The sequence below is a fragment of the Tamandua tetradactyla genome, chromosome 9, assembly GCF_023851605.1.
Source record: "Tamandua tetradactyla isolate mTamTet1 chromosome 9, mTamTet1.pri, whole genome shotgun sequence".
NCBI classification, from domain to species: Eukaryota; Metazoa; Chordata; class Mammalia; order Pilosa; family Myrmecophagidae; genus Tamandua; species Tamandua tetradactyla.
Window position 1 is genome coordinate 11,007,597 of NC_135335.1, and position 19,532 is coordinate 11,027,128.

General features: G+C 38.7%; 1 protein-coding gene across 3 annotated transcripts in view; it reads left to right on the top strand.

The window, feature by feature from the left end:
- The window catches only part of ATL3 (atlastin GTPase 3), a 123,097-nt gene that overhangs the window by 5,294 nt on the left and 98,271 nt on the right, over positions 1–19,532 (top strand). For all 3 annotated transcript variants that reach the window (XM_077115914.1, XM_077115911.1, XM_077115912.1), the window contains exons 2-3: positions 9,180–9,394; positions 9,531–9,674. In XM_077115914.1, coding sequence (XP_076972029.1) covers positions 9,180–9,394; positions 9,531–9,674 — 359 coding nt within the window. The remainder of the gene's footprint in view (positions 1–9,179; positions 9,395–9,530; positions 9,675–19,532) is intronic.

Consider the following 19,532-nt stretch of genomic DNA (forward strand, 5'->3'; position numbering starts at 1 on the left):
TGAAGGGCTTGGCCTACTGATTTGGGAGTCCTTATGTTTGACACAGTGTCAGGGGTTTCCCCGGTGGTAAAGTTTAATAGTTTCATGTTTTTTTCTCTTATCCCTCAAGGGACTTGGCCAATATTTTTTGATTATCTGCTTAATATACTCTGGGTGTATCCAGGCTTTACATTAAACTGTACAGGATTAAAGGCCCTCATTCTAATTCTAGGCTCCCTGTATTTGGATTGTTTAAATGATCTATTCAGACAGGTCGAGTTAGATTATGTGCTTCAGAAAATTTAGGTTCTAACAAAATAAACCTTTCTTCCTTTGGTTTCTGAATAGATGAGGTTCTAAAATACAGTGTCTTCCTTACCCCTGTATTCTGAGTTACCTTAATCCCGGTCTGATTGGCTTGTTGTTATCTGTAAATACTAGGTTATACATATATAATACAACCTCTCAAAATGCAGAAATAACAATTAACGGTCCAGACTAAATGTGACTGCTGTAAGAGCTTACTGTTTTTTAAAAGTATTTTCTAAATGAGACCATAAAATATTTGCTCTTTTGTTTCTGGCTTATTTTATATGGTCATAGATTTTGATCTGCTTTTCAGCCAGATCTGTATACTTTAAGTTAAGCCAAGGGATGAATAAATTACTTAGCAAATTTGATGGGAAAATTTTCATTTTGTTCGAGTCATTGAATTTCAGAACTAGAAACAGCTTAATCCAACTACCTGATTTAATGGAGGCAGAGAAGTGACATGGTTTACTTACACTGTGCAGTCAGGGCAAAACTGGGTCCAGAACTCTGCCTTTCCTGAATGTTAGTGAGGCTCTTTCTCCTATATATACTCCCTTGTTGGTGTAATAGCTTTTGCCCAAACAGGAACTTAAATCATGGAAGGACAGAATTATAGGATTTGGTGATATAGTTCATAGAGAAGATGGAGTTGGGGAAAAGGTTTAGCCATGGAGACAGAAAGGTGGGAAATGAGAAAAATGGGGTAACTGAGAGGATCTATTCTGAAGAATACTAAATATAGGCTTGTAAAATGTTAGTACTGGAAGAGTTTTACTACTTGAAATCTTGACTCATTTTATTGATGGGACTAAAGACTAGACATGCCTAGAATCACACATGTTAGTGCCAGGACTAGAATAGGAACTTGTCTCTGATTCTTAGGCCCATTTATTTGTATATGTTATTCCTGAGAGTGAGGCAATGGTGGGGCATTTAGGTGAATCTGTGCCTTAGGCAGTGGTGTGTTTAGAGCCTGATTGCAGGTGAGAGATTGAATGAAGTTGTGTTATCAATATAGAGGGTATAAAGTTGAGATTATAAGAATAAAGGGTTCATTGAGGGAGTGAATGAAAACTGGAAAAGGCTTAAGCAAAGCATTGATTTGTATCCATAGGGGCTAAGAGAGGAAAAGAACTAGTAAATAGAGGTGAGAAAGAAGTGAGAAGAGAAGTATTCGTGAATTGTCCCAGAATCCAAGGATTTTAAGACGTTTTGAAAGTGAGTGGCACTTGTGTTATGTCACAGAGAGGTAATATTGAATGAGAACTGAGAAAGGGCCTTTGAATTTGGCAAGAGAGGTCATTGATAAACTAAGAATAGTTTCAACAGAGATACTGAGATGAAATCTAGGTTGCAATGAGGTAAGAGAATGAGTAGATAGCAAGTAGAGGCAGTGAATGAAGACATTCCTTCAAGGATTTTTTTTGGGCAGGCTCTGGGAATCGAACCCAGGTCTCCGGCATGGAAAATGAGAATTCTGCCACTGAACCACCATTGCCCACCCCCTTCAAGGATTTTTTTTCTCTTTTTTATAATTAATTAATTTTTTTTAATTCAACATACAAACACAAACATTCTTACCATATAATTGTTCCATTCTTATTATATAATCAGTAACTCACAATATCATCACATAGTTGTATGTTCATTATCATGCTCATTTCTTAGAATGTCCCTTCAAGGATTTTAAAAAGAGGAGAGGGTTGGGAAGAAACTGATATTTTTTTAAGATTTTATATTCTTTATTCATTGATGCAGTACATGATAACATTAACTTTTTCATCATAAGCTGTGCATTTATCATCACAATTGAGTTTTTTTGTGTGAAAAATAACACGTATACAAAACAATAAATTTTAAAGCACAGCACAATTAGTTGTAGAACAGATTTCAGAGTTAGGTATGGATTACAGTTCTACAATTTTAGGTTTTTACTTCTATCTGCGCTAAGGTACTGGAAACTAAAAGAAATATCAATATAATGATTCAGCAATCATACTCATTTGTTAAACCTGACCTCTGTATAGCTCCACCACCACCTTTGATCTTTCTCCCACTCTTTAGAGGCATTTGGGCTATTCGCATTTTAACTTTTTCATCTTGGAAGGGGTTGTTATTATGGGGTAGGGGAATGGAACTAGTTGATATTCTAGAGCCTGGCCCCTCAGCATTTCAGAACATATCTGGTCCAGGGACCTATCTGGAAGTTGTTGGTTTCTGGAAAGTTACTTTAGTGCATGGAACCTTTATAAAATTTTATATAATGCCCTAGATGTTCTTCAGGATTGTCAGGAATGGTTTTGGTTGGGGTTTGGCAAGCTATGATAGGTAGCAATGTCTAACTGGAGCTTGCGTAAGAGTGGCTTCCAGAGCAGCCTCTCGACTCTGTTTGAACTTTCTCAGCCACTGATACCTTAAACTGATTTTTTACCTCTCTTTTTTAAATTGTGAAATATAACACATGTACAAAAAAGCAATAAATTTGCAAGTACATTTTAACAAATAGTTATAGAACAGGTTTTAAAGTTTGTTATGAGTTACATTTCCATGATTTTTCATTTTTTCTTCTAGCTTTTCCAAGATGCTGGAGAACAACAGAAATATCAATATAATGATTCAGCAGTCATACTCATTTGTTGATTCCTGTCTTCTCTGTTATATATCTTCTCTTTAAATAACATATATACATAAAAGCAATAAATTTCAAAGTACATCACAACAATTAGTTGTAGAACAGATTTCAGAGTTTGGTATGGGTTGCAGTTCCACAATGTTAGGTTTTTATTCCTAACTGCTCTAAGGTACTGGAGACTAAAAGAAATATCAGTATAATGATTCAGCAATCATACTTCACTTGTTAAACCCGACCTTCTGTGTTTAACTTCACCATCACTTTTGATCTTTTTCCCACTCTTTAGAGGCATTTGGCCTGTTCTCATTCTGACTTTTTCATATTGGAAGGGCCTGTTGATAATATGGGATAGGGGAATGGAGCTAGTTGATGTTCTGGAGAGGCTGGCCCTCCGCATTTCAGGACCTATCTGGTCCAGGGACCCATCTGCAAGTTGTAGGTTTCTGGAAAGTTACCCTAGCACATGGAACTTTGTAGAATCTTATATAATGCCCTAAGTGTTCTTTAGGATTGGCAGGAATGGTTTTGTTTTGGGTTTGGCAACTATGATAGGTAGGAATGTCTAACTGGAGTTTGCGAAAGACTGGCTTCCAGAGTAGTCTCTTGACTCTATTTGAACTCTCTCAGCCATTGATACTGTTCTAGTTTGCTAGTTGCCAGAATGCAATATACCAGAAACAGAATGGCTTTTAAAAAGGGGAATTTAGTAAGTTGCTAGTTTACAATTCTAAGGCTGAGAAAATGTCCCAGTTAAAACAAGTCTGTAGAAATGTCCAATCAAAGGCATCCAGGGAAAGATACCTTGGTTCAAGAAGGCTGATGAAGTTCAGAGTTTCTCTCTCATCTGAGAAGGTACATGGTGAACACAGTCATGGTTTCTCTCTCAGCTGGAAGGGCACATGGTGAGCAAGGCATCATCTGCTAGCTTCTTTGCCTCTGGCTTCCAGTTTCATGAAGCTCCGGGGGAGGCATTCTCGTTCATCTCCAAAGGTCGCTGGCTCGTGGACTCTCTGCTTCCTGGTGCTGCAGCATTCTCTGCTCTCTCTGAATCTACTTCATTCTCCAAAATGTTTCCTCTTTTATAGGACTCTAGAAACTTATCAAGACCCACCCAAATGGGTGGAGACATGTCATCACCTAATGCAGCTTAACAACCACTCTTGATTGCATCACATCTCCAGAGAGATGATCTGATTACAGTTGCAAACATACAGTATTGAATAGGGATTATTCTACCTTTATGAAATGGGATTTTGATTAAAACATGGCTTTTCTAGTGGATATACATCTTTTCAAACCAGCACAGATAATTTAACAGACTTATTTTTACTGAGGTGTTATTGAGTTTTAGTCTTTACAATACTGGGAAAGTATTCTCACTGTATTAAATTCTGGGGCTGAATGTGGCAGTTTCCCTCCTCCCCAGGCACTCCCAGTCAGGGTGACAATATATAATGGCTTATGTTATGTACAAGGTTTCATTGGAAACAGGAAAATAGAAAGGAGAGACTCCTACTTATTGAGTCCCCTTTATATGCCAGATACTATGCTTATAGTTCTTTGAGAAGAATATTAGAATTATAAGGTAGTTAGAAATTTATCCAGAGTCGCATTGTGAGTTAAGTGATGTTCTATTCCATAAATGTTTATTGGATACCTACTGTGTTTGGTGGGATACAACATTGAAAAAGAGAAAAATTCCTGCCCTCATGGAGCTTACATTCTAGAGGAGAAAAGAAAGGATTCATGCCGCACTGTGACTTGATGTGTGCCAGAGCCTGTTTTCAGCAGTCATAGAATTCTGAGAGATTGGGGCAGGATGAACAGGACAAAGAGAGGACTTTATCTGAAGGTGAGTTTTGAAGGATGAGTTGGTGTTTGCCTAGAGTCAAGGGGGAAGAAGCAGTGGGAACAAATGGATGAGTAGGTTGTAAATTCAAAATTTTAGAATCAAGATAAGGCAGTACTTAGATCCTAACTTTTCTCCAAGTAGAAAGAACAATGAGAATAAATGTACCTGGAAGCATGAGGAAAGTAAGCAGTTGGAAGAAATAAGACAGAAGGAAGAATGGGTGAAAGGCTTTGATTCATCAAGCCAGAGAATGTTTTTGAGAGCCTTTTATGTAGTTGCTGTCATGATTCATGCTTATGTGCTGTGATGAGGTAGAAAAGTTCAGCTAGAAGGGATGAAGTAATATCAAAGCAATACCTGGGGATGGTGACTTGGATAATCAGCCTGACAAGGCAAGAGAGGTTGGAAGGTGACCTGCTCTTTAGGAAGCAACAAGAGATTGTAAGGAATGGTAGACTCTTCCCACCCAGATAAGGAAGTATGGAAGCCCCTCTGTTTAAGTCTCAATCTCCTAACCTGGCCCGCATTCCCCCCAAATTACATCAGTATATGAGGGATTAAGTTTACTAGAATATGATGGGTACTTAAACCATAAAGCTTATTCAGTTGATCCCCTCCATATAAGGGCAGTCAGATATGCAAATTAAGGATTCAACCTACCCTAATCTGTGGTTGGTTAAGAATTAAATGAATAATTATGATAATAAGGTGTAGAAAACTCATTTATTACTTTGCACGTTTCCGAGACTAGATTCTAACTCCTAAGAAGCCAGTTAATGGTGAGCAAGGTATGGGGGGATGGGGGAGGTAGGGACTTTGTGATAAGGACTAAGATAAAAGAAATCCGTGTGCTCCCATACTCTGTACTTGCCTGCTGCTTGTTCCTGTTAGTGCCCTTTCTCATGAGAAAGAAATAAAAGAGCTTCCACCATATTGCGTGAGTGTCTGAAAAGCTCATTTGAGCTGTTAACACTGAGCCGGTAACACTGCTCCATACAAGATAAACATGTGAGGTGAAAAGTGAGCTGCTCTGTTTAAATAGAATTGTTGGCGATGTGTACAGTTCAAAATATTTTTTTCCCTTAAGCAGACCCAAATAAAGGGACAACATCTTTAATCTAGTGGATGTAAGTAACAGTACTCATCCCACTGTTGTGAGGAGAAATGCAGGATTTCTCCAGCCCTCCACACCTGAAGAGCGACTAGTTTTCTTCCTTTATTCTTGGGTACCGCCTTAGTTTCCAGGCTGCTGAAAAAATACCACATAATGTTTGGCTTAACAATAGGAGTTTTTTTTTATTTTTAAATTTTTAAAAAATATATCAAAAAACAAACGAATGCAAACATCCTTAACTTTTGATCATTCCGTTCTACATATATAATCAGTAATTCATAGTATCATCACATAGTTGCATATTCATCATCATGTTCATTTCTTAGAACATTTGCATCCATTCAGAAAAAGAAACAAAGACAACAGAAAAAAACTCATACATACCATACTCCTTACCCCTCCCTTTCATTGATCACCAGCATTTCAGTCTAAATTTATTTTAACATTTGTTCCCCCTATTATTTTTATTCCATGTTTTACTTGTCTGTTGATAAGGTAGATAAAAGGAGCATCAGACACAAAGTTTTCACAATCACACAGTCATATTGTGAAAGTTATATCATTATACAATCATCTTCAAGAAACATGGCTACTGGAACACAGCTCTGCATTTTCAGGCAGTTCCCTTCAGCTTCTCTGTTACGCCTTAACTAACAAGGTGATATCTATTTAATGCAAAAGAATAACCTCCAGGATAACCTCTTGACTCTGTTTGGAATCTCTCAGCCATTGACACTTTATTTTGTCTCATTTCATTCTTCCCCCTTTTGGTCGAGAAGGGTTTCTCAGTCCCTTGGTGCTGAGTCCCAGCTCATTCTAGGGTTTCTGTCCCACAATGCCAGGAAGGTCCACACCCCTAGGGGTTGTGTCCCATGTAGAGGAGGGCAGTGAGTTTGCTTGTCGTGTTGTCTGAGAGAGAGGCTGATATGAGCAACAAAAGAGATTCTCTTGGGGGTGACCCTTAGGTCTAATTTTAAATAGTTTTAACCTATCCTTTGCGGGGATAGGTTTGTTCATGTGAACAAACCCCAAGATTGGGGGCTCAGCCTATTGCTTTGGTTGTCCCTACTGCTGGTGAGAATATAAAAAATTCTCCACTTGGGGAAGTTGAATTTCCCCCCTTCTTACCATTCCCCCAAGGGGACCTTGCAAATACTTTTTTATTCACCGTTCAGCTCCTTCTGGGATTTATCAGGGCATCACTCTGGACAAACTTAGAAAATCTCACGCCGTACTCAAGGTTCCATGTACTTATTGTTCAATTTTGCTGTTCACATAAGCTATATTAGGATATACACTAGTTGAATTATAAATTTTGTGCCAAGTAAACGTGTTTTGCTTTAGTCTGACATATAAGTTAAAGTTTTAAAATATTAATTACTGTCTATTTTTTTATTTTTTAATTTATTTTTTATTTTTTTACATGGGCAGGCACCGGGAATCGAACCTGGGTCCTTTGGCATGGCAGGCGAGCATTCTTGCCTGCTGAGCCACAGCGGCCTGCCCACCATCTATTTTTAAATACCCTGCTGTATTGACATTCCTTTGTTCTTCCTCATGCAAAACATTTTTAAATTTGTACATTTAGTCACTGTCATTATACACTCTAGGCATTCTTAGATTATACCATCTCAGTCTTTATTGTGTATCTTTCCTTCTGATTTCATTTGTGCCCCCAGGCCTCCTCCCTCTATCATTCTCAGATTCAGCTTCATTCAGTATTCTAACATTATTGTATTACAGTTAGGTAGTATTGTGCTATCCATTTCTGAATTTTTACAGTCAGTCCCGTTACACCATCTGTATCCCCTCAGTTCCAGTTACCCAATATGTACCTGTTTCTATCTGCTGATGACCTCTGTTCTTAAATTATCCAAGTTCATTCATTAATGTCAGTTCATATCAGTGAAACCATACAATATTTGTTCTTTTGTTTTTGGCTAATGTCACTCACCATAATGTCCTTAAGGTCCATCTGTGCTGTTACATACTTCATAACTTTATTCTTTCAGTTGCATAATATTCCATCGTATGTATTTACCACAGCTTGTTTAGCCACTCCTCTGTTGATAGACATTTGGGCTGTTTCCATCTCTTGGCAGTTGTAAATAATGCTTCTATAAACATTGGTGAGCAAATGTCCGTTTGTGTTTTTGCCCTCATGTCCTCTGAGTAGATACGTAGCAATGGTATTGCCGGGTCATATCGCAATTCTATACTTAACATATGAACATTCCCTCCAATCAGTGAATCACAGTACATTCACATATTTGTATATTCATCACGATGATCATTTCTTAGAACATTTGCATCACTCCAGAAAAAGAAATAAAAATAAAAAATAAAAAACTCCTACATACCATACCCCTTATCCCTCCCTCTTATTGACCCCTAGTATTTCCATATACCCAGTATTTTTTAACCTTTGTTCCCATTTTTTTATACCCCTTACCACTCCCTTTCATTGATCACTAGTATTTTAATCTACTCAATTTATTTGAACATTTATTCTCCCTATTATTTGTTTATTTTTCATCTATATGTTTTACTCATCTGTCTTTACCATAGATAAAAGGAACATCAGACACAAGGTTTTCACAATCACACAGTCACAGTTACGAAAACTATATCATTATACAAGCATCTTCAGAAAACATGGCTGTTGGAACACAGATCTACAGTTTCAGACATTTCCCTCTAGCCTAATAGACCTTAAACTAAAAAGGGGCTATCTATATAATACATAAGAATAACCTCTGGAATAACCTCTCAACTCTGGAATCTCTCAGCCACTGATACTTTGTTTCACTGCACTCTTCCCCCTTTCAGTCGAGAAGGTTTTCTCAATCCCTTGATGCTGAGTCTCAGCTCATTCTAGGATTTCTGCCCCACGTTGCCAGGGAGGTTTACACCCCTGGGAGTCATGTCCCATGTAGAAAGGGGAGGACGGTGAGTTTGCTTGCCATGTTGGCTGAGAGAGAGAGAGGCCACATCTGAGCAACAAAAGAGGTTCTTTGGGGGTGACTCTTAGGCCTAATTTTAAGTAGACTTAGCCTGCCCTTTGTGGGGATAAGTTTCATATGAACGAACCCCAAGATTGAGGGCTCGGTCTTTAATAGTGTCTTGTCTTAATGAACCATAATTATTAATATTAATGGGATCTAATTTCTCATTTTTTTCTTTAATGGTTAGTGCTTCTGTATCCTGTTTAAGCAGTTTTTGCTCTTCCCATGTTCAAAAGTATGTATTTTAAAAAATTGAAATTATTTTTTTGTTCCACACGAACGTAGGTGATGCCATGGAGAGCAGAAAGCCTGGCCCAGTGCAAGTTGTTCTGGTTCACAAAGACCAACATTCCTTTGAACTAGAAGAGAAAGCCTTGGCCAGTATCCTCTTGCAGGACAGTATCCGAGATCTTGATGTGGTGGTCGTATCGGTGGCTGGTGCTTTCCGAAAGGGCAAGTCCTTCCTTCTGGATTTTATGCTACGATATTTACATTTTCAGGTAAGGTAGCATTATTTCATTTCAAAATAGAAAATGAACTTTTTATGTCCAAAAGAGAAAAATAACTTATGGGCTATCCTTGAAGTATAAAATGACTCATGTAAAATTTAATGGGAATTTCTTATTTCTTCTGTAGAAGGAAGGTGGCCATTCAAATTGGTTGGGTGACCCAGAAGAACCATTAACAGGGTTTTCATGGCGAGGGGGTTCTGACCCAGAAACCACTGGGATTCAGATCTGGAGTGAAGTTTTCACCGTGGAGAAGCCAGGTGGAAAGAAGGTATGGAAAAAAAAAGAATTACAAATTAACAATAACAAAATTAGAATTTTTATGTGTACTCTGCTAATCCAATTAAAAATAATTTTTATCAGTGCATATATCATTAAATATATTAATAATAAGAATATAAATATATTTAAAATATACATAAATATAGTTTAAGAGGTCAAGTAGTTCTTTAAGGCTTACAACAAAAAAAGCTATTATGTGCCCTATTATTTCCTTTGCCAGATTTCACTCTGGTCTAGGTGACATAGGCCTGGCTGCCAGTGTTCTGGTTGCTGAGCAGGGAATGGGCATGATGGGGAGGGGTCTCATTGTTTGGAAGGCAGGTATTCACTTTCCCCCACAACTGTCTACAGGGCGTCTTTCCCCATGCTGGCATCTGAGCCTATACGCTACAATCTCAGAGCCTCTTGGGTTCAGCCTCTCTGTACACTTCTTTGTAAGGATCAGGAGGGGTAAGTCTTGTTTCCTAAAATGTAGGAGGGAATTTGGGGTTATAACTGTTTCTTATACAGACTTGAACCTATTCCTTCTGTTTTTAGCCTGCCCTACCAGCATGCCTTAACAGCTATTTGTGCCTCTTTTTCTGAGTCTTTCTAGGCATGTCTTGAAGTTTCAGATTCGTTTTCAAGCCGTGCAGTTTTAACCTTTTTCTGAATGCCGTCATTAAATATTTTGGAAGCTGGAGAATGGGTGCTGTTTTCACAACTCCTGCTCTTTTTCCTTATGAATGTGTGTCTTTAAATATCTTTTTCATTTCGTTTTTCTTAGTTTTTGGTGAGGTTTCATGAGGAAGGTATGTTGGAAGAAACTCTGGATTTTTTTGGTGTATAAAAATATATGTCACAAAGTGGGAATGTTAATCCATTTAAAAAATAAAGTCTAGGAGAATAAGGAGTTATAATATTTAAATATAACACTTTTTTATGGAGGGATCTTTAGATATATTTTTATCCAACCTTTTAATAAAAAAAAATTTGTAGAATAGTTGTAGATTTACAGAAAAATCATGCAGAAAGTACAGAGTTCCCTTATACCCTCCCCTCACACATACAGTTTTCTCAGTTATTGATATTTTGCATAATGTTGTAGTTTTGTTACAATTGATGAAACAATATTATTGTAATTATCCTTTAGCCCACTGTTGACATTAGAGTTCATTCTTTGTATTATACTGTTCTACATTTTTTTTGTGTGTATGTGTATGGTAACTTATATACAACCCAAAAATACCCTTTTTATCCCTTTTCAAATATAAAATTCAGTTGTGTTAATTACATTCACAATGTTGTGCATCTAAGCCGTTATCCATTGCCAAAACTTAACTGTCACCCTAAACAGAAACTCTGTACTGATTAAACGTGACTCCCCATTCCCCTTTCCCACCTGGCCCCTGGTAACCTGTGTTCTAGTTTCTGACTTTATGAATTTGCATATTCTGCTTGTTTCAAGTGAGATCATATAGGAAATTTTTAGTTTTAATTCTTTTATTTAGATCTTTGATCCATTTTGAGTTAATTTTTGTATATGGTGTGAGGTAGGAAAATCACCTTCGTTCTTTTTCCGGTTCTCCGTAGCATCGTTTGTTGAAGTGACTATTTTTTTCCCCATTGAGTGGAGTTACTAGTCTTGTAAGATGAATTAGTCAAAGGTGTGAGCGTTTATTCCTGAACTCTTAATTTTTATTCCCATGATCTTCATGTCTGTCCTTTGCCACTAACCTGGTGTTTTGATTACTGTAATTTTAAAGAAGGTTTTAAAACCAAGAAGGGTGAAACCTCCAAATTCGTTCTTTTTCAAGATGTTTTTGGCTATTTGGTGCTGCTTACGCTTCCACATGAATTTGGTGATTGACTTTTCCATTTTTGCAAAGAAGTCTGTTGGAACTTCGATTGGGATTGCAGTGAATCTATCTATTGCTTTGGGTAGAATTGACATCTTAACAAGGACATGGATTGACCTTCCATTTATTTAGGTCTTTAATTTCTTTCAGCAGTGTTTTTTTTTTTGTTTAATTTTTATTAATAAAACCAATCAACATACAATATGAACATTCTTTTTTTTCATCACGTAGTTGTATTTTCATCATCATGATCATTTCTTAGAACATTTGCATCAGTTCAGAAAAAGAAATAAAAAGAAAACAGAAAAAAATTCATACATACCATACCCTTTACCCCTTCATTTCTTTGATTACTAGCATTTCAGTCTACTAAATTTATTTTAACATTTGTCCCCTCCATTATTTATTTATTTTTAATCCATATGTTGTACTCATCTGTCCATAAGGTAGATAAAAGAAGCATCAGACACAAGGTTTTCATAATCACACAGTCACATTGCGAAAGCTATATCATTATACGTCATCTTTAAGAAACATGGCTACTGGAACACAGCTCTACATTTTCAAGTAGTTCCCTCCAGCCTCTCTGTTCCTCCTTCACTAAAAGGTGATATCTATTAGTGCGTAAGAATAATCTCCAGGGTAACCTCTTGACTCTGTGTGGAATCTCTTAGCCATTGACACTTTATTTTGTCTCATTTCGCTCTTCCCCCTTTTGATCAAGAACGTTTTCACTATCCCTTGGTGCTGAGTCCCAGCTCATTGTAGGATTTCTGTCCCACATTGCCAGGAAGGTCCACACCCCTGGGAGTCATATCCCATACAGAGAGGCGGAGGGCAGTGAGTTTGCTTGTCGCGTTGGCTGAGAGAGAGGCCGGCCAATCTGAGCAACAAAAGAGGTTTTCTTGGGGGTGACTCTTAGGCCTAATTTTAAATAGGCTTAGCCTGTCCTTTGTGGGGTTAATTCTATATGAACAGACCCCAAGATTGGGGGCTCAGCCTATTGCTTTGGTTGCCCCCACTGCTTGCAAGAATATCAGAAATTCTCGAAATAGGGAAGTTGAATATTTCCCCCTTTCTCCCCATTCCCCTAAGGGGACTTTGGAAATACTTCTTTAATCATGGCCCAGATTACTCTGGGATATATTGGAGTATCACACTAACCTGGACAAACCAACAAAATCTCACTCCCCGTTCAAGATTCCATGTATTTATGGTGTTCAACTGAACTGACCATACAAGTTAAATTAGATAATACACTACCCAAAATATAATATTGCATCAAATAAACATCTCTCCCTTTGGTCTCACACAGAAGTTGGAGTTTTAAAATATGGATGGTATCATCCTTTACCCTGTATTTTGATTTACCCTACTTCTATGCAGATCAGCTTCTTTCATATCTCTGCTTGAAGTCTCATCACTTTTCCAACTTTTTAAACAGTTCTTGTTTGGGATACTGCTGACTTTTATAGCTTCAGAGCTCTAATTCTGAGTCTCAGGTGTCATGTAAATATCCGATGTTTCTGGGAATGACCAGGTTATAAACAAACAGCTCAGTATCTCAGAATGTAGAAATAACAGTTAAAATTCATGCATATATGTGACTAGGATCCTTTACGATAGGCCCCAACCTGATAACCCATGTTCTTGACTTTAGTTCACTGAGTTTTTATATTATAGTTAGTCCATATGATTGAGGCATAATATTTGTCTTTTTGTTCCTAACATCTCATTCAACATATATATAGTCTCTAAGGTTCATACACCTAGTTGCATACCTCACAACTTCGTTCCTTCTTCTGGCTGCTCAGTGTTCCATTGTATGTATATACCATAGTTCCTTCCCCTTTCCATTCCTCAGTCATTGTAGCCTTAGGCCACCTCCATCTGTTGTGGATCACGAACACTGTCCCCATAAACACCAGTGTGCAAATGTCCATTCGTGTCTCTACACTCAGTTCCTGCAAGTATATGTATTGAGCAATAGCCATTCAGGATCATGTGGCAACCCCATCCCTAGCCTCCTGCAGAATCATCAAACTGTCCTCCGAGGGGCTGTACCTCACATTTCCCTGCTGACAGTGAATAGGTACATCTTGCCCCATTGCCCTCTTGCCTCCATGGTTTTTGATGAGAAATTGGCATTTAATCTTACTGGGTCTCCCTTTAATGTGACATGTTGCTGTTCTCTTGCAGTTTTCAGTACTCTCGTCTTGTCCTTCGATTTGACAGTTTGACTGCTATTTGTCTGGGTGTGGTTCTCTTCAAGTTTATCCTGTTTGGAGTTTGTTGTACTTCTTGAATGTACACATTCATGTCTTTTATTATATTTGGGAAGTTTTGTGCCATTATTTCTTTGAATATTCCTTCTACCCTTTTTCTCCTTCTCAGACTCATATAATGCACATATTGATGTAGTTGATGGTCTATTAGGTTGTGTTCACTTTCTCCCCCTCCCTGCTGCTTGTTGTATGATTTAAAGCAAGTAATCGTTTGCCCAAGGTTGCTTTGACTGGCTTGTCATGGCAGGAGGAGCCTGGGCTGGAGCGCTGCCTCCCCATGTTTCTTAAAGTCCGTGGGACTGAGCATGCAGGAGGGTCCAGACAGTAGGTCTGAGCTGCTCACGTACCTTTTTTTGTTTTTTTTGTGGTGTTTTTTTAAAATTTTTGAATCACTATTTGTGGAGTCTTTATCCAGTCTCTGTTGTCCTCCAGAGTTCCAAATGAATTTATAAAGGGAAATGCTCCCAGGGATGTCTTATGCCGCGATCTTGGTGACATGATTCCCAACCTTTTAATTTTTGAACAGCTTTTTTGAGTTGTGATTGACATTCCATTTCTTTCCTTCCAAATTTTATGATAGCTTGTCTTGTCTCACCTTTTACACTGATAACATTTTTTTTTCTTTTAAAGATATTTAAATAATAAGAAAAAAGTCTCACATATTGTTCTAGTTTGCTAGCTGCTGGAATGCAACACACCAGAGATGGATTGGCTTTTAATAAAAGGGGACTTATTTCATTAGTTCTTCAGAGGAAAGGCAGCTGCTAACTTTTATCTGAGGTTCTTTCTTATGTGGGAAGGCACAGGGTGATCTCTGCTGGCCTTCTCTCTAGGCCTCTGGGTTCCAACAACTTTTCCCAGGGTGTTTTCTTCCTGCATCTCCAAAGGCCTGGGCTGAGCTGCAAGTGCTGAGATGAGGTATGCTGAGCTGCTTGGGCTGTGCTACAGTTGACCTTTCTCATTTAAGCACCAGCCAGTTGAATCAAACATCATTCATTGCAGCACGCATGCCTCCTAGCTGATTGCGGATGTAATGAGCAACAGATGAGGTTCATGTATCATTGGCTTATGTCCGCAGCAGCATAAATAGGCACCTTCACCTGGCCAAGTTGACAACTGAGTCTAACTACCACATGTCCACCCCTTGTCAACTTGGCAACTACACGTATCACCTTAAACAATATTAAGGTGCAAAAAAAAATCTCTTCTAGCTGTGGACCTATGAATCTCAAAACAAGTTATCTGGAGCCAATATGTGAAGGAGGACTATCACAGGATCCACAGGGAGAACCTGGAAGGAAAACCTGCAGGACAAACACCATTGGATTTCAAAGTCTGAAAGTCATTTATCCTTAGGCTTTAGAAAGTGGCAGCCCCACCCTTTCCAAGGGCCTATGCAGTGGCCTGCCTCTTTCCAAATCAACCTTGGGGAACATTGAGGAGACCTCTTTTTTCTCAGCTCCACTCTCTCCAGGCATCAGGGCTCTCTGCCATTTCCGGGGCACGAGCTCAGCCCCTCCATATGGTGGCAGCGAGGCTCTCCCCAGTCCCCCAGGGAGTGTGCTGTATCTTCTCCAAGGTCGGAGGCTGCATGACTCTTCCACTGCAGTGAGGTGGGAGACTCATCCTCTCCATATATATGGGTGGGTCCATTCTCCTGGCTGAGGTTTCTTGGCTTCAGACCCAAGCTTCCATGGTTCTCACTCTGAACTCTTTTGTGTCCATGTATGTCCAGATTGGCAGTGATTCCGTTTACACCAACAGTCTCTTTAAGAACTCCAGGACTTCTCCATCATTACAGTTCTTCCAAAATCTTCCCCTTAGCCATCCAAAAAACTGTTCCAGCATATCTGGTATTTGCAAACTGCAGCAGCACCCCACTCCTGGTACTAAAATCTGTTGTAGTTTGCTAGCTGCCAGAATGCAGCACATCAGAGACGGATTGGCTTTTAATAAAAGGGGACTTATTTCATTAGTTCTTCAGAGGAAAGGCAGCTAACTTTCATCTGAGGTTCTTTCTTATGTGAGAAGGTTCAGGGTGATCTCTGCTGGCCTTCTCTCCAGGCCTGGGTTCCAACAACTTTCCCTGTGGTGATTCCTTTCTGCATCTTCAAAGGCCTGGGCTGAGCTGCAAGTGCTGAGATGAGGTATGCTGAGCTGCTTGGGCTGTGTTACGTTGACCTCTCTCATTTAAGCACTAGCCAGTTGAATCAAAGATTCATTGCAGCAGGCATGCCTCCTAGCTGACTGCAGATATAATGAGCAACAGAGTAGGTTCACATATTGTTGGCTCATGTCTGCAGCAGCATAACTAGGCACCTTCACCTGGCCAAGTTGACAACTGAATCTAACTACCACACATATTTACTCACGTAGTTACTGTTAACCATGCTTTTCAATCCTCTGTGTCTATCTCTATTTCCATCTGACCTCATTTTTCCTTCCTCCTTCCCTCTTCTTCCTTTCTTCCTTCCTTCCTTCCTTCCTTTGACAGCAGATTGCACACGTCGTACTCCTTGAACCCATAATACTTCTGTGTACATTACCTATGGACCAGGATATTCACTTTTATAATCACTAAAGTGCAGTTATCGAGTTCAAAAAATTTAACATTGATGTAAAGCTTATATTCTGTATTCTTCTTTTCCTTTTGTCCCAGTAATGTCCTTTTGAGCCTTTTCTTTTCCGTTCTTAGATCCCATCCAGTATCATGTATTACATTTAATTGTCATTGTCTCTAGTTTGTCTTTCCTTAACAATTTTTTTTTATTTTAGAAACATATATTACATAAATCTTCCCATCCCAGCTTCTCCCAAGCCTACCATTCCCTGGGATTAATCAGAGTTACAGTGTTGCAGTACCCTTACCACCATCCATTGCCATCCACTCATCCCAAACAGATACCCTGCACTTATTTTACATTAATTCTGCATTGCTCCTGTCTCCCACCCTGGTCACCTGTACTCTGCTTTCTCTATGTTTTGCGTATTCTCTGATATTTTCTTTGTGATTATAGTGGAACTTAAATTTAATATCCTACATCTATAACAGTCTCATGTTTCCTTGCTTTGATACCAACCTAACAACTTTAATAGCATGCATAAACTATGTTCCTATGCCCTTCTGTCCCCCAACTTTATGTAGAGCATCACAAATTACACACTTATACATTGAGTCTCAGACCATTAATTTATCATTATATTGATGCATTTGCCTTTTAGATCTTATAGGAAGTAAAACATGGAGTTACAAATAAAATTACCTTGGTACTAGCATTCATATTTACCCATATCATTATCTTTAATGGAGGTCTTTACTGTTTGATATGATGTCAGTCAATTTTCTAGCATCCTTTCCCTTCAATCTGTAGAACTCCTCTTGGCATTTCTTATAGGACTGGTTCAGTGGTAATAAACTCCCTTAGCTTTTGTTTATCTTGGAATGTCTTAATTCCTCCCCCCCTTTTTTTTCCCCTCTTCTTTTTTTTTCCATAGGGAGAAAGGGTTTATTACTAGGCATGTAGTAGGAAAACTGATGGCCTAGTGGCCAAAAATCTGTCTCCTGGAGTTTAGGCGGTTCAAAGTGTTTAAATATCTTAGCAAGGAAAGAGGAGATAATTTTGGATAGCAAGTTCATAGCAGAAAAGCAAAGTGTTACCATTGTCATTTCAATAGGGGAACATAAGTTGAGAGGGGAGGCAGAGCTATCACTTCAGTACTAACGGTGTAAGCTGAAAGGAAGAGAGACAGGTTATCTTTCAATAGCAGAGTTGAGCTCATAAGATTTACAAATGTCCAGGGTTGAAACTTGTTAATAGCTGACAAGTTTCAAATTCTTCATTAGCATTAGGGCTGTTAAGAGTAGTGATGTTGGTTGAGTTTTAGCAAACCATGGTATCCTAGTTTGCTAGCTCCTGGAGTGCAATATACCAGAAATGGAATGTATTTTTTTTAAAGGGGGAATTTAATAAATTACGAGTTTACAGTTCTAAGGCCATGAAAATGTCCCAATTAAAACAAGTCTGTAGAAATGTGCAATCTATGGCATGCAGGGAAAGATACCCTGAGTTAAGAAGGCTGATGAAGTTCAGGGTTTCTCTCTCAAGTGGAAAGGCACATGGTGAACACGGTCAGGGTTTGTCTCTCATCTGGAAAGGCACATGGTGAGCACTGCCACCTGCTAGCTTTCTCTCCAGGCCTCTTGCTTCATGAAGCTCCCCCAGGGGCATTCTCCTTCATCTCCAAAGGTCACTGGCTGGTGGACTCTCCTTTGTGACTCGTTATTCTTTCATCCTCTATTCTCTCAGAATCTCCAAAGGTCACTGCCTGGTGGACTCCGGTTCTCTTGGCCTTGTGGCTCTGTTAGACTCTGCTGTGACTTTCTTGTCATTCTCAAAAGGGACTTTTCTCCAGAATGTCTCCTCTTTTTGTAGGATTCCAGTAAACTAATCAAGACCCACATAGAATGGATGGAGACATACCTGTTTTCATCCAGTAAAGTTTCATACCCACAATTGATTGAGTCACATTTCTGTGGAGATAACCTAATCAACTTTCCAACCTGGAATATTGAATAGGGATTAGAATAAACCGATCCTCCCACAAGATTGATTAGTATTAAAACATGGCTTTTCTAGGGTACATAAATCCTTTCAAACCAGCACATGTGGCAGTTAGCACTGTCTAACTGAAGCTTACATGAGAATACCCTCCAGAATAGCCTCTTGATTCTTTGATCTCTCTTAGCCATTGATGCCTTATTTTATCACACTTCTTTTCCTCCTTTTTGTCAGGAAGGTGTAATCAATCCCATCGTACCAGGGCTGACTGATTCCTGGCAGTTGTGGCCCACATTGTCAGGAAGACCTTGACCTCTGAATGTCATGTCCCACATAGTAGGGATGGTAATGATTTTCCTTGCAGAGTTGGGCTTAGAAAGAAAGACACCACATCTAAGCAACAAAAGAGGTTTCCTGGAAGCAGCGCTTAAGCCTTGTTATAGATAGTATTAGCATCTCCACTACAGAAATAAATTTCCTAAGGGCAATCCTCAAAATCAAGGGCTTAGCCCATTTTTTTGAGAGGCCCCAGTGGTTGAGAGTATATCTGGGATTTTCTAGATAGGAAAGTTTAATAGTTCCATTTTTTCCCCCTTCAGATACCCTATGGACTCTTATACCAATACTTTTTTTTAAAATGCAACTTTATTGAGATATATTCACATAGCATACAATCCATCCAAAGTATACAGTTGAAGGCTTACAGTATCATCACATAGTTCCTCACAACTTTTCAACTTTTTTTTGTTATCACATCATTGTGTATTCATCACCATGATGTTTTTTAGAACATTTGTTATCACTCCAGAAAAAGAAATAAAAATAAAAAACCCATACATCCCATATTACTTATGTCGCCCTCTCATTGACTACTAGTATTGCAATCTACTCAATTTTTTTATTCCTTATCCTCCCCCATTTGAAAATTATTTTTGTCCTTATTTTTAATTCATCTTTTCATATCCTGGATAAAGGGAGCGTCAGCCGCAAGCTTTTCACAATCACATATCTACTAATACATTTTAATTATCAGCCCACTAATACATTTTAATTATAGTCTGAGATATATGTGGGTATTCCATTAAGCTTTGCAGAATTACAGGGCCTCATTCCTGTTCTGGACTCCAGGAGTTTGGGTCTTTTAAATGCGGTATCCAGACAGGTT